General features: G+C 37.9%; 1 protein-coding gene across 1 annotated transcript in view; it reads left to right on the top strand.

Moving 5' to 3' along the window:
* The window catches only part of LOC125611343 (cortactin-binding protein 2-like), an 87,075-nt gene that overhangs the window by 51,813 nt on the left and 22,204 nt on the right, over positions 1-13,058 (top strand). Inside the window, exon 5 of the mRNA XM_048785919.1 lies at positions 10,607-10,831. Within this exon, the coding sequence (XP_048641876.1) occupies positions 10,607-10,831 (225 nt within the window). The remainder of the gene's footprint in view (positions 1-10,606; positions 10,832-13,058) is intronic.

Below are 13,058 nucleotides of genomic sequence, written 5' to 3'. Positions count from 1 at the left end.
AGGGCACTGAAGGTGGGTTGGTTCATCCTTCTCCTAGTTCTGGTTGATAGGTAGTGCTGCCTGGAGTGATGCATTAAAATGAACTTTGGGACTGTTTCTAGGTTCACCTTAAAGTGTGCTGATCATCTAATAATATCTACTCTTGGCCATAGAGAAGAACAGTGCAGTATTTGTGTGCCATTCTCAACCTAGTTAGGGAATAAGGTAATCTTATTTCCTATAGATAAGATGAGTACTGGGGAATGTGTGTAAGGCAACATAAGAGGTAAAAATGAAGAATTGGGGGATTTCACAGAAGCATGAAGTTACTTCTGTCTCTGGCTTCTGCAAAATCAAGCTGTTGCATGGGTTCTGTTAGAATGCTTTCTATTTCTGAAAGAAAATTCATGGTTTTCTGAAGTATACTTTCCAGATTTTAGCCTCAGGAACCAAATAAATCTAAGCCAGTCTTGTTATATCATACAGAATATACATTATGTATATTTCTGGCATGACAGTTTCTGTACATCCAGACTATGATACCATGAGCAGGTGGGGCAGTATAGGTGGCCAACAGGTTGGAAGATAAAGATGAAAGGTATAGAAAAGAGGGAAACACACCTCTTCTCTGACCACAGTCCCGTGCTGCAGATCATGTGATACCGCCATACTGCCTTTCACTCCTGTGGCCCATGTATGTCTTCACAAAGTGAGCAGTGTCTGAGATGTCGTCACTGAAGTGAACTCTTCAGATTCTGTTAGCATTTAACTCCAGAAGTTATTTTTCATTCCTGGCTAGTGAATTTCTAAAGCATTCTGACCACTGAAGGGCATTGACTATCATTTTCGGGAAGACGGTGATTTTTGTATTGCTATTCTATTCTCTGGACTTATCCAACCCCTGTGGGGGCAGGGGGATAGGTGACAGTGAAGGTGAACCCGTGAACTCCTCCTAGGGGCTGTTCACCCCTCCTAGAGTGAGAATGAGTTCTGCAGATCACAGCTTATCTCTGGCTTTCCTTTCCCATTTATTTATAAACACGACCCCACCCCACCCCAACCCCAACCCCTGCTTTTTTATAGGAGCCTCGTAGGTTTCCTTTTATTTAATTTTGAGATCACTACCACTAAGACTGAGATGTAGGACTGGTAGGTTAATTTTTATGTTAGTGTTTGGGAAAATCTCTCTGTATTTTTCATCCCTTTTAATTTTGAATCATTTGTGTTTTAAGGATGGAGAGGAAAGAAGCAGTTCAGGTGCAAAGATATTCCTGAGTTTTGAGTCCCTGCAGTATGTTCCTACTGCCTGTTTTCAGCCTGTGTTTGAAGCACAGCTGGAGACAGATTTCTTCAGTCTGGTGCATCCTACTATATCTTTGGAGCAGCTTTGACCACCTTTAAGACAAAATAGTTTCTTATTTTCTTCAGTCCTGTCTTCAGTTTCTCTTGTTGGTGGTCATTCTTTTTTTGAGTACTGGGGATTGAACTCAAGGGCACTCAGCCACTGAGGCACATCCCCAGCCCCCCCCCTTTTATTAATATATTTTATTTAGAGACAGAGTCTTGCTGAGTTGCTTAGGGTCTTGCTAAAATGCTAAAGCTGGCTTTGAACTTGCAATCCTCCTGCCTCAGCCTCTGGAGCTGCTGGGATTACAGGTGTGCACCAACACACCCTGCTTTTACAGCCTTTTTGTTTATCTTAAATCCCATTCCCCCCACCCCAATCCTTCCTTCCGGGCAGCAACCACAAATGGTGAAACCTTAATAGTTGCTCTCTGGATTTCAACTGGGTGTTTGGAACAAGGACTTGACCCCAACTCCAGAGCCTTTAGGTTTTGCTGGCTTGCTGTTTGTTTCGCCCTCTGNTTATGATGGAATTTTTTGGAAAAGTTGTGCCAATTTACTTAGTATTTAGAGACGGTCACACTGAGTTGCTTAGCACCTTGCTGTTGCTGAGTCTGGCTTTGAATTCTCAATCCTCCTGCCTAAATCTCCCAAGCTGTGGGGATTACAAGCGTGCACCACCACACCTGGGTGCTGTTGCTCATTCTTTAGAAACTTCAGCCAAAAGTGAGCCCAGGAATCCAGGTATTGTCTAGTTCAGACATCTGCTTTCTGTTGAATAATGAAGGCTAGAGCTGAGTTGTGGGTGTGGGGGGGGCATAGTTTCTGTTCTGTGGTTCACAAGGTGAGCATGCTGTTGTTTGAAACCACTAAGTGTTTCTCACACTTGCTTCTGTGAACTGACCCATACGTGTTCCTGCAAAAGTCGATCTTGTCAGACTGGACTCATCATTTTAACCATCCCCCATGGGCTCATGTCCTTAGTACCCAAGATAGTGCCAATAGTGTTGGGGAAGACAGAGCTGGGGATGGGATCCTTAGCAGTTGCCTTGCAGTTAGATCTAGAGGTGTTCTAGGTTTTGTCGTTTAAATTTTAATGTAACAGTGATTTGGGAAAAACATATCTCATACAGTTTTTATTGTTGATTAGTATTTTACATGTATATGATATTAGAATCTTAAGGACTGCATAATTCTGCTTAGGCCATGGTCACATGATCGATAGCACTGACAGTGCATATATGGCGAAAAGAAAACTTTAACTTCTGGAGAACCTTGTCTGTTTTTTAAGACTTTATTTGTATGGTTTGTATTGTGTTGCAAACAGCACTTGTTTCTGAAGCCTTCCCTAGTCTTCCAAAATACTCTAATCATAATTACCTTTTAGTGCTCAGAAGTATAAGCTTTAATAAGACTGTCCTGGTTGAAGACCAGCTCCTATTGAAGCAATCTGGAGCAAGGAATTAAATCTAAGTCTTAGTATACTTGTCTATAAAATGTGAATTAAAGTAATGGCCACTTCCTGGGCTTCTTGTCATGGCAAAATGAACATAAAGCACACAACATTAAACAATAAGCTCTCAATAAAAGTTTCTAAGTATTTTAAAAAATTGATTTGCATTATGTTTTATAGTGTTTAACTACAATTTGTAATGAATGTTTTAATTTCTTTTCCTAGGAGGATCATATGTATGTTAGTCAGCTTTCCTTTACTGTAAGAGAATACCTGAGATAATCAGTTTATGAATAAGGAAGGTTTATTTTGGCTCATAGTTTTTGGAGATTCGTGACCATGATCAGGTGGACCCATTATTTTTAGGCCTCTGGTGAGAGCAGGTAGCACATAATTGTGGGAGTGTGCAACATAGCGAATAGTTTACCTCATGGTTAGGAACATAAGAGAGAAAAGAAAAGATATGGACCTCACAGGCTCCTTTATGGGCATGTTCGCCCTCAGTGATCTAAAACCTTCCACTAAGACCCACATCTTAAAGTTTCCACCATTTCCCCAAAATGCCAATCTGGAGACTAAGCTTTAACCACATAGGCCTTTAGGGGCTTCTCTGGATCTGTACTGTAGCAACATAGAATATAGAAAATTCAATATTTTCAATATTCTTTTTTACTTATGAATCACATCCAAACCAGTTCAGCTGATTGTTTCAAGCAATAAAAGCCAAATAAGTCGGTATGTGTCAGATCCTCCTGGAATAATGGCCATATTTTCACTTCTTGCTTGTGATTTTCTCAACAAGATTTTATACAACTTCAGATTCTGATGAAATTTTATTTGTATTCATCGGTGTGACTAGGCTTGAGAGTTTTGAGTCTGTTTTTATAATTACAGCCAGCCTGTGTCTTCATAATGACTCATTTCCCTGAAATGCACTTCATTCTCAAGTAATTCTGATGCATAAACCAAGAAATTAGCTGCACATTCAGCTCTTCTTTTAGGGAAAGGCTTCTTCAAACCGAGCATGATACACATTTTAAGTTATTTTTTGTTACATGGTCTCCTTATATATTCAAGTGTTCTATATTTTTGATCTGCCGTTATTTATTGACTTTGCATTTTAAAAGACAGTCTCTCTTTGTTGCCCAGGCTGTCCCTTGCACTCAGCTAAACAACCCTCAGGCCTCAGCCTGTTGAGTAAGCTGCAACTTCAGACACATGCCACCTGGACCAGCTGTTGACTTACCCTTATTAAAAAATAATGAAGTACATTTGAAATAAATACTTTGTTACAAAGTAAGATGGCTTAAGGAAAGTAAATTTTCATACAAGAATGTTAAAAGGAATAAACATGTTTATTGGAAAGTAGGTAACGTAATTTTAAATGGCCTAGAGTTATAGATGATTTGCTGAATCTAAATTAAGCTGAACTCTGAACTTTTGAGACGAGCAGCAGAGGAGGTGGCAGTGAGGGCTGGTGTTCCATGGTGACTTCTTTGGGTGAGGAGGGGAAGCTGTCTCAGCAAGAGCATGAAATGGATGAAAGCATGGGGCAGAGGTGCTGATGATGAGTGTTGAGGCCTGTAAGTAGAGTGGTGACCAGGAAATTTTCCATCTTAGAAAGGCTTCTCTGACAGAGTGGTATACAGAGTGCCTACTATATACAATCCGCATTGGGAGTGCAAAGAACAGGGACTGCAAAGAATTGTGAATCCTGGGAAACCAAACTGCTACCCTTGATCATCCTCCTGAATCGCCTGTCCTTGAATTTAGATTGCAGAGTCCTTCCTGGGACCCCCCAGTTCAGTTTTGGGAAATGGGTGAACTGACTCTCAGCCACTATTTGCTCTAGAATTAGTTCTGCGCATAGGATTCTGACTTTGGTCTAGCTTCTGCCCCACATTCCTGGAAAGATTGTTCCATGGCAAAGAGACTGTACTTCCCTCCAACTGGGAAATGTGATGTGAGCTCCTTCCTCCGGATAGTCTGGACTACATATTCTGTTTTCCTAAATCTGTTGGAGGCCACCTTTATCCATTCAACTTGTATGCATTATGTACCTATTGTATGCCCCTTTGATGAATTGGAAGAAAAAGTGTCCCACTTGCAAACAGAATGTTTAGAGAAATATACAGTCTGCCTAGGCTGGCGGTGACAACTCTTCCCGTAAGTCAGAGATTATAACTGGGCATCCTGCTGGCCAGACCAGGCCTGCCAGTTGTATTTTGTTTGACTGGCACTGTTGTAATTTTCTAAGACTTGAATGCCTTTTGTTAGAGCATATCATCCCCAGCTCACCAGAGATCTGTCATTCCACATTGATCTGTAGCATGCCAAACATGCATACTGAGCTAGCTGCCTGGACCCGGAAGGTACTTGAGTATGTTCCCACTGCCCACCATTCTGGTAATGAGATCTTGGAAATTTCCAAGTTGCCAAAAAATTCCTGGGTATATAATCAGATCTGCTGTGTGTTCTCCTTCTCCACTTAGGAAAACTCATCCATTTAGGATAGGATATGTGGCTGCGGAAAAGATAATTTTCTACTTCTCTCAATTAAGAATCAATGAAAGACTTCATGTATTTCATGCTAATGCCAAATGTATAAAGGTATTTTTTCAATGTTATTGCTTAGTTGTTTAGTGGATAATTTGCTGTATTCCATCTTAATACTGCACTAAGAATTGATATAACATCTTTTCTTTATGACATATTCTCATTTAATCTGTGACATTTAACTCTAGAATCAAGATGAACAACTATTTTCTTCTTTATAAGTCTGATGCTAGAATATTGTAGAGCATTGTAAGTCTTAAGAGCACTTAATTCTAGAAACCCTGCTTATAAGATAGGGATATCAAAATATGACATATACATATGTATACATAACATATATAAACAAATTAGTATATAGTCATATAAAAACTTACTACTTAACAACTCTGAAAACCATCTCCACAAGTTCAGGGGGCATTTTAATTTTAGTGAAGTATGTGTTGTCTTTGTTCATTTTACATGGGGTTTCTATACTTTTGGGAACTGAAAAAAATAAAAATAAAATCAGATTTGTTGTCTAAACTCAAGGTGCCTTAGGAAACAAATGAGGCATGCTTCGTTTCTCTCATTTTGAACACTAAAGACATCAGGAACATAACCATGTAGCGAGTTGGCAGAAAATACAGAAAAAAATGCCCAGAAAATACAGAGCCACCATTTCTTCCCTTAAGGGAATCTAACATACATAACTTGTACTTCACTGTAAAGGTTAACTGTCAGTCTATATTTGCGAAGCAAACTAATTGGTATTTCTGTGTTTATGATCCTGTATACATATAATTATGCAACATTTTCAGCAGGAAAAAAATTTCCCACATGTAATAAATGACACACTGTGACTGTCAGTTAAAGCTAGTAATTTTAAAAAACCTTTTTTGACGCATAGTCATTGTATATATTTATGGGGGACAGCATGATAATTTGATACAGATATACAATGCAATGATTGAATCAACTCCTCTAAAACTCATCATTTCTTTGGGTTAGAAACATTTGAATTCCTCTCTTCTGGTTATTTTGAGACATACAATAAATCCTGAACTATGGTCAGTCTTAAAACACTAGAGCTCGTTCCTCTGATTTAATGTATTTTGGTATTTGTTATCCAACCTCCCTCTCTACACCTTCTTCTTCACCTTTCTTAGTTTCTAGTGATCACTATTCTGTTTTTATTAGATCAGCATGTTTAGCTTCCACACATGAATAGGAACATGCTTTGTCTTTTTGTACCTGGCTTTCTTCACTTAACGTAAGTTCTTCTAGTTTTATTCATGTTGCCACAAACGGCAGAATTCCAATATTCTGTTGTGTGTGTGTGTGTGTGTGTGTGTGTGTTTGTGATACAGATACACACCACATTTTCTTAATTCATTCATTGTCAATGACACCTCATCTGATTCTTTGTCTTGGCTATTATGAATAGTTAAAGCTTATAATTCTAAAACAAAATGAAACACAAGAAAAGCACACAAAACTACTTCATATTAGTGAAAAAATGATATTACATATTTCCAGACCATGAAATCTATTTGAAAAAACTGGAAATAAGTTCATGATTAAAGTATTTACCTTTTAGATTTGCCAAGGTTAATGTTAACTCATCCATCAATAGTTCACTCTGGCCAGGCATGGTGCCACATGCCTATAATCCCAGCAACTCAGGAGGCTGAGGCAAGAGGATCATGAGTTCAAAGCTAGACTCGGCAACTTGGTGAGGCCCTAAGCAACTCAGTGAGACCTGGTCTCTAAATAAAGTATATTTTATAAAGGACTGGGGATGGGGCTCAGTGGTTAAGCAACCCTGTGTTAAGCAACCCCAGTTCAAAAAACAAAAAAGGGAAAGTTTGCTCTAAGAATAACCTACATTTTATGGAATGGCTTGAGTTAGTGCTTTAATATGTTGGATGAGTGAGTAGACACAAAGTAATAAAAATGGGTCATTCAAGTGTAATTTCATTAAGGAGCCCATCCTGATAAATATAAAAACACTGAAGCGAAAACCAAGTTTCAAAATCTCAGAAATAATACTTAAAATCTACTTTTGGCTTTTAAACCTTCTATCTCCACTGAAAGGGCACATGAAAGAATCTAGCTGTTGAGACCAAAAAGGAAGGTTTTTTTTTTTTATCAAAGAACATTTCCCTGTAGAGAATTGTGCCATGAGTCTTGCCTCATCCAGTTAGGTCTCCCATCATCTCAAGTAAAAAAAAGGGCTTCAAGGAAACTAAAGACTTGGTATGTTTCTCCTGCAGTCTCCTGGGGATAAGTGAAAGTGGAGCTGAACAAACAGCCATTCTGTGGAAGTTAGGAGGGGTAGATGCCATAGTCATCTTGAGGAGACCAGCTTCTCTTTTGGATAGAGCTCTGAGTGTTTCTTATAGACCAGTTTGGGCCAGGAGCATCAAAGAGTGGGAATGAGAATGATTCAGGTCCTGTTACACAGGGCAGTCAGGAGAGAACACAGGACTTCAGCCAACAAAAGTTTTATCTCAGATGCTTCATGAGGAGCATTTGCAGGGCTGGCTTCAGGGACTTGTAACCTGTGGCATTACAAGGGGCATGTGATTAAACACTGGGCTATTGTCATCTTGAAATTTTACGTTTTGGGGAGTGTGGGGCCTCCAGGTTTGCATTTTGCTCTGGGTACTAAAGATTAGGTAGCCAGTACTAAATCTGTGACCTACATTGAGAAAACAGGATGAAAGAGTCCCAGCAGTGGTGAGGGAGAAGTCCTTGAAGGAAATCAACAAGGACACCATGAGAAAAGAGTAGACCTTAAATATTTACCACACTCAATTGACAAAGATAGCAGACCAACTAATAAAAGGCATGTAGAACTTTCCTACTTCCCTCACCTCTTTCTTTATCCTCCTACAGCACCTGTCAACAGAAAAGATGAAGCCAGCTTAGAAAGAGGAGAAAAGGCTTTGCTATGTACTCCTTTGCCAGGTGGGGGGTGTTGGCCTGCAGTAGATGCTAGCTGAGGAAGAGAGACAGCCACAGATTTTCAAATAACTAGAATGGGACTATTCTGTGACTTAAAGTGACTACTATAGCACTTTCATTAAATGGAATTGCTTAGAAATACCATGAGGCTGTCCAAGTTTTTCTCCAGGAGTGTGGGGAGAATTACATTGAATGCATGTTAAGGGAAAGTGAAGTACAAAAGGGAATTGCTTTTGAAATTGCATTTCTCAAGTGATACTTATTCAATATATGTATTGATTACATAATTGAATTTGAAGAACCTAGAAGCACCAAATGCTTTTAACTCATAAATGTTGTTATCTTTTAAATTTAAGATAATTTTCTGAAAGGTAGCTTAAATTTAACAGTGAAACCGCACTTTTTGTGCATTTTATTTCTTAATATTATTTGGTAGTAGGAAAAGAAATGTTAGAATTTTTTTTTCCCATTTGTCCTAGCACTTGGGTTCATCTAGTTGGTGGCTTGTTGACAGTGTTCTAAAAATGTAATAATTGTTTAATGCCGTCACCTTTAAGGTGAGGAACCATATATAATATTTTTTTAGATAACATGTTTAACATTTGACAGAATTAAGCTTGATTTATTTTAACTTAGTTTTTCAATGGCTGTAGCATAGAATATCTTTTTTTTTTCCTAGTAACTATTCCAAAATGACCTCAATTAGGAAAAATATTGATGGCTTTCAATATATTTCTTCTGCTAGTGTTCCATTTTATGCAGATTGTTGTAGACTAATTATAAAAAATCGCATTTAGTGTTATTCATTGGTGTGAAATTAACTTTATTACCCATGAACTGACATTTAGAGTAAAATAGAGTTATGTTCTTTCCTGGGATTCTATGAACTATATTTTAATGATATTCAACCACAAGGAGATAATTGAATTTTTAAAAAATCTGCTGAAGTCTTTTATAGTTGGTCAAACTTTACAAAATATGAATCCTGTGATTTGATTTTTTTTACATAAAAAAATTTAGATATTTTTTCTAGCAGATATTTTCATAATGTCATTCAGGCTAGAAAATACCTTATAGGGGATTTATTTGTTGTGACTTACCTGATTATTATTTGAACTATAAATTATAGAGATAATTTTGTTTATTTTTGAAGTTTTGCTAAAAGTTATTTTGTCAATATTTTTTATTTACTTTGTTCTTACTTTTTTAAATGTTAATTTTACAGATTTGAGGGGTACAATGTTACTATTTTTTGGGGGGCACTTACTGAATTCAGGGGCATTTGACCATTGAGCCACACCCCAGCCCTGTTTTGTATTTTATTTAGAGACAGGGTTTCACTGAGTTGCTTAGCACCTTGCTTTTACTGAGACTGGCTTTGAACTCGCTATCCTCCTGCCCCAGCCTCTGAGTTGCTGGGTTTACAGGCGTGCACCACTGGGCCTGGCCATAATATAGTGATTTGATACATTTACATAGTGTGTAATAACCACTAATTTTATTTTAAATTGGAAAAGACTATAAGTAGAATTTGGATCCCTGAGGGGGCATCATGTGAAAAACTATATTTGGATCATTTGTAATATAAAAGACTATTATTTTCAGGGGGATACTTGGATTGTAAACCAGCAGCACTTTACTAAGATACATATGCAGCCCTTTATATTTTTTATTTTGAGATAGGGTCTCATTAAGTTGTTTGGGACCTCATTAAGTTGCTGAGGCTGGCCTGGAACTTGTGATCCTCCTGTCTCAGCCTCCAAACCACTGGGATTAGAGGCGTGTGCCACTGTGCCTAGCTCGAAGACTGTTCTTAAGGGAAAGTGTTTAGCTTTCCATCACTGGGACAGAATATCTGAGGTAATCAACTTAAAAGTTGGAAAGGTTTATTTGGTTCACAGTTTCAGAGTTTTCAGTCCAGGACCATATGGTGTATGGGAAACAAAGTGAGAGGAAAAGGAGGGTCCAGGGTCCTACAAGGACATGATCCCTTGACCTAACTTCCTTAAACTATATCCACTTCCTAAAGGTTCTACCACTCCTGGTAACATCACAGGCTGGGAATAGCCCTCAACATATGGGCTTTTGGGGGGGGGCATTAAAATATTGCAGCTATAGCAGAAAAAAAAATTTTAAATGAGCTGAATGTCATGCCAGGCTGGTCAAAATTGGGGTCACATTGGCCTTTTGCTCACCACCTGACCTCCTGAGCCATTACTCAGAGCAATTGTGAACATCATTTGGAAAGGTAATCACAAACCTTCTTCTAAATATCTTTCTGTATATTTGTATTTCTTTCTTCAATACATTCTTCTATTTTCATCCTAGGCTCGCAGGAAGGAGGTGTTTATCCAGGAACGGTATGGGAGATTTAATCTAAACGACCCATTCTTGGCACTCCAGAGAGACTATGAAGCAGGTGCTGGTGACAAAGAGAAGAAACCCGTTTGTACCAATCCCCTCTCCATCCTTGAAGCAGTCATGGCCCACTGCAGAAAAATGCAAGAAAGAATGTCTACACAGCTGGCTGCTGCTGAGAGCAGACAAAAGAAGGTAATGAGGCTTTCATTACTGATATTTTATGGTCATTTCCCCATGATGCAGGGTAAATGAAGAAACTATCATTGAGGTAGATGCTTGTTGCTAAATATTGTATTTTCAGGAGGAATTGGGATAAGTACTTTGATTGGCAAAATGCTACAGGTTCTGTGTCCCTTTTAAAATGCAACTTAAAATGCAACAGAAGGCTGGGGTTGTGTCTCAGTGATAGAATGCTTGCCTAGCATGTGTGAGGCACTGGGTTCAATTCTCAGCACAGCATATAAATAAATAAAGCCTGTTGACAACTAAATAAATATTTTAAAAAATAAAGCAATTTTTAAAATCCTTAAACAAAAATGCCATGGAAAGTAACAGTAAATCATAAGGGAAGTTTGACAAAGGAATTATGTTTCCCATGATGGTTACTTTGAAACTTTCTTTAAAAGATGTATTTTTGAATTTTTTTGTTTTTGTTTTTGTTTTTGTAATGGGGCTGGAGAGCCTTTATTTTCCCAGAGCAGTAAGACTTGCTTTAGCTGCATGGTGGCTCAATCCAGCAGTGCAACCAGTACTCTCTGATCATTTGGGAGCATCCCCAAGTTATTTTATCCAGCACTTGTCTAAAATATTTGTTTGCAATCAGAAATAATTTTATTATTTTAGTTTTTGTTATTTCTTTGGGAAATGAAACATCAAATAGAACAGAATGAAAGTTTGTATGGCTTATCCAGTGTCACAATGTGTTGTAAAGTACTGGTGAGTGTCAAATTCACCTCTGGGATGCAATGACTGGCAGCTGCAGACCTCCTGCTCATACATGTCCATTTGAACCCACCTCCTTCCCCTTTCACATTCCTTGCACTGGAGTACATGCTTCAAAGAATACTAAGCCTGATTTTAAAAAAACAACATATTGCGATTTATCATAAGGGAATTTAAGTTTCAATTTTATCTTTCTAACGTGCTGCCAATACTGTTGATTTTATTAAATAAGAGAGGAGGTCATAGAAGCTAATGCTGCCTGGTGTGATTAAATTAAAATTAATGTTTTCCCCAATCATTATTAAAGTACAAATTAAAATATTTATCCTTTTCAGAGAATTCTTCATATCTCATATTTAACACCTGATGTACACACAACCTGAATGCAGTATGCTGTCAATATTTATGATAATATCATTGAACACGCATGTGTCTTTTCCTTGTAATTAGGTCTTTAGTTAACATATGAATGCCAACATTCTGGTGTAGGCGCTGAATAAAGCAAACATTTTCCTCAGTATGTTACATGGTAGAAAACGAAAGCACTGACTAAAATAGTGAAGAATAGAATTGCCTTTATGATGTGAGGCAAAGTCACAGTTGTACTCTGGACTTTGCAAACCCTCCACCAAGCCCTGCAGTCAACCACACTTAGCAAACCCTCCACCAAGCCCTGCAGACAACCACCAAGGTCTCTGGAGGGTTTAAAAACTCCCCACAAACCGCACAAGCAGAAGCCAGTTTATTTCAGCTGATGTCACTGAAATTCATTTATATTTCTTGGATGGGTTACATTTTAATTATGTTCTTAACATGTCAAATGAGCTATATAATAATAAATTATTTCTACTGCAATTTGTGCTGTATTATCAAAAATCAGGAGGATATTTTCTTTTCATTTAATATATAAATAATGCATACTTGCCTCAATTTTACTTCAGTCCTGCTTTTATTTATCCTCTCTCTTTTAGGAGAAAATAAAGAACCCATTTCTAGTTGAGTCAAAGATTTTATTATCTGGCTAATTTTTTTCTAAATCAACTTACATCCTGTTTGTTTCTGAATGACTGGGTCATTTCCAACCTGGCTGGGAGTGAAAGGAAATTGTTCCTGTCCTGTGAACCCTGAGAGGCTAATATAAGATGAGCCAGTGCATCTGCCTCCCATGTATACCAGGGATACAGGAGTCCTTTATGGCCAGATTCGTTGGCTGTATAGTCTCAGTGAAGGGTTGTTTTTGACAGGAAATGCTGTTTTTTATCTTTAAATAATACTCTCTTCCAGTAGATTACAGTGTTTCAGAAGAGTGGCAGTTTATACTCTTACCCTGTATCTTTCAAGAAAATATGTCATCACCTGATAAAAGCAGAAACCCCAAAGTTATCTTTCTTTTTTTAAACAACAAAATTATCTGTCACCTTTAATCCTGACTCTCTCTCTCTCTCTCTCTCTCTCTCTCTTTCTTTCTATATATATA

This window comes from Marmota marmota, unplaced genomic scaffold (assembly GCF_001458135.2).
Source record: "Marmota marmota marmota unplaced genomic scaffold, marMar, whole genome shotgun sequence".
Classification (NCBI taxonomy): domain Eukaryota; kingdom Metazoa; phylum Chordata; class Mammalia; order Rodentia; family Sciuridae; genus Marmota; species Marmota marmota.
Note: the sequence above shows the minus strand (reverse complement) of the source record. Positions and strands in the feature narration are given on the sequence as shown.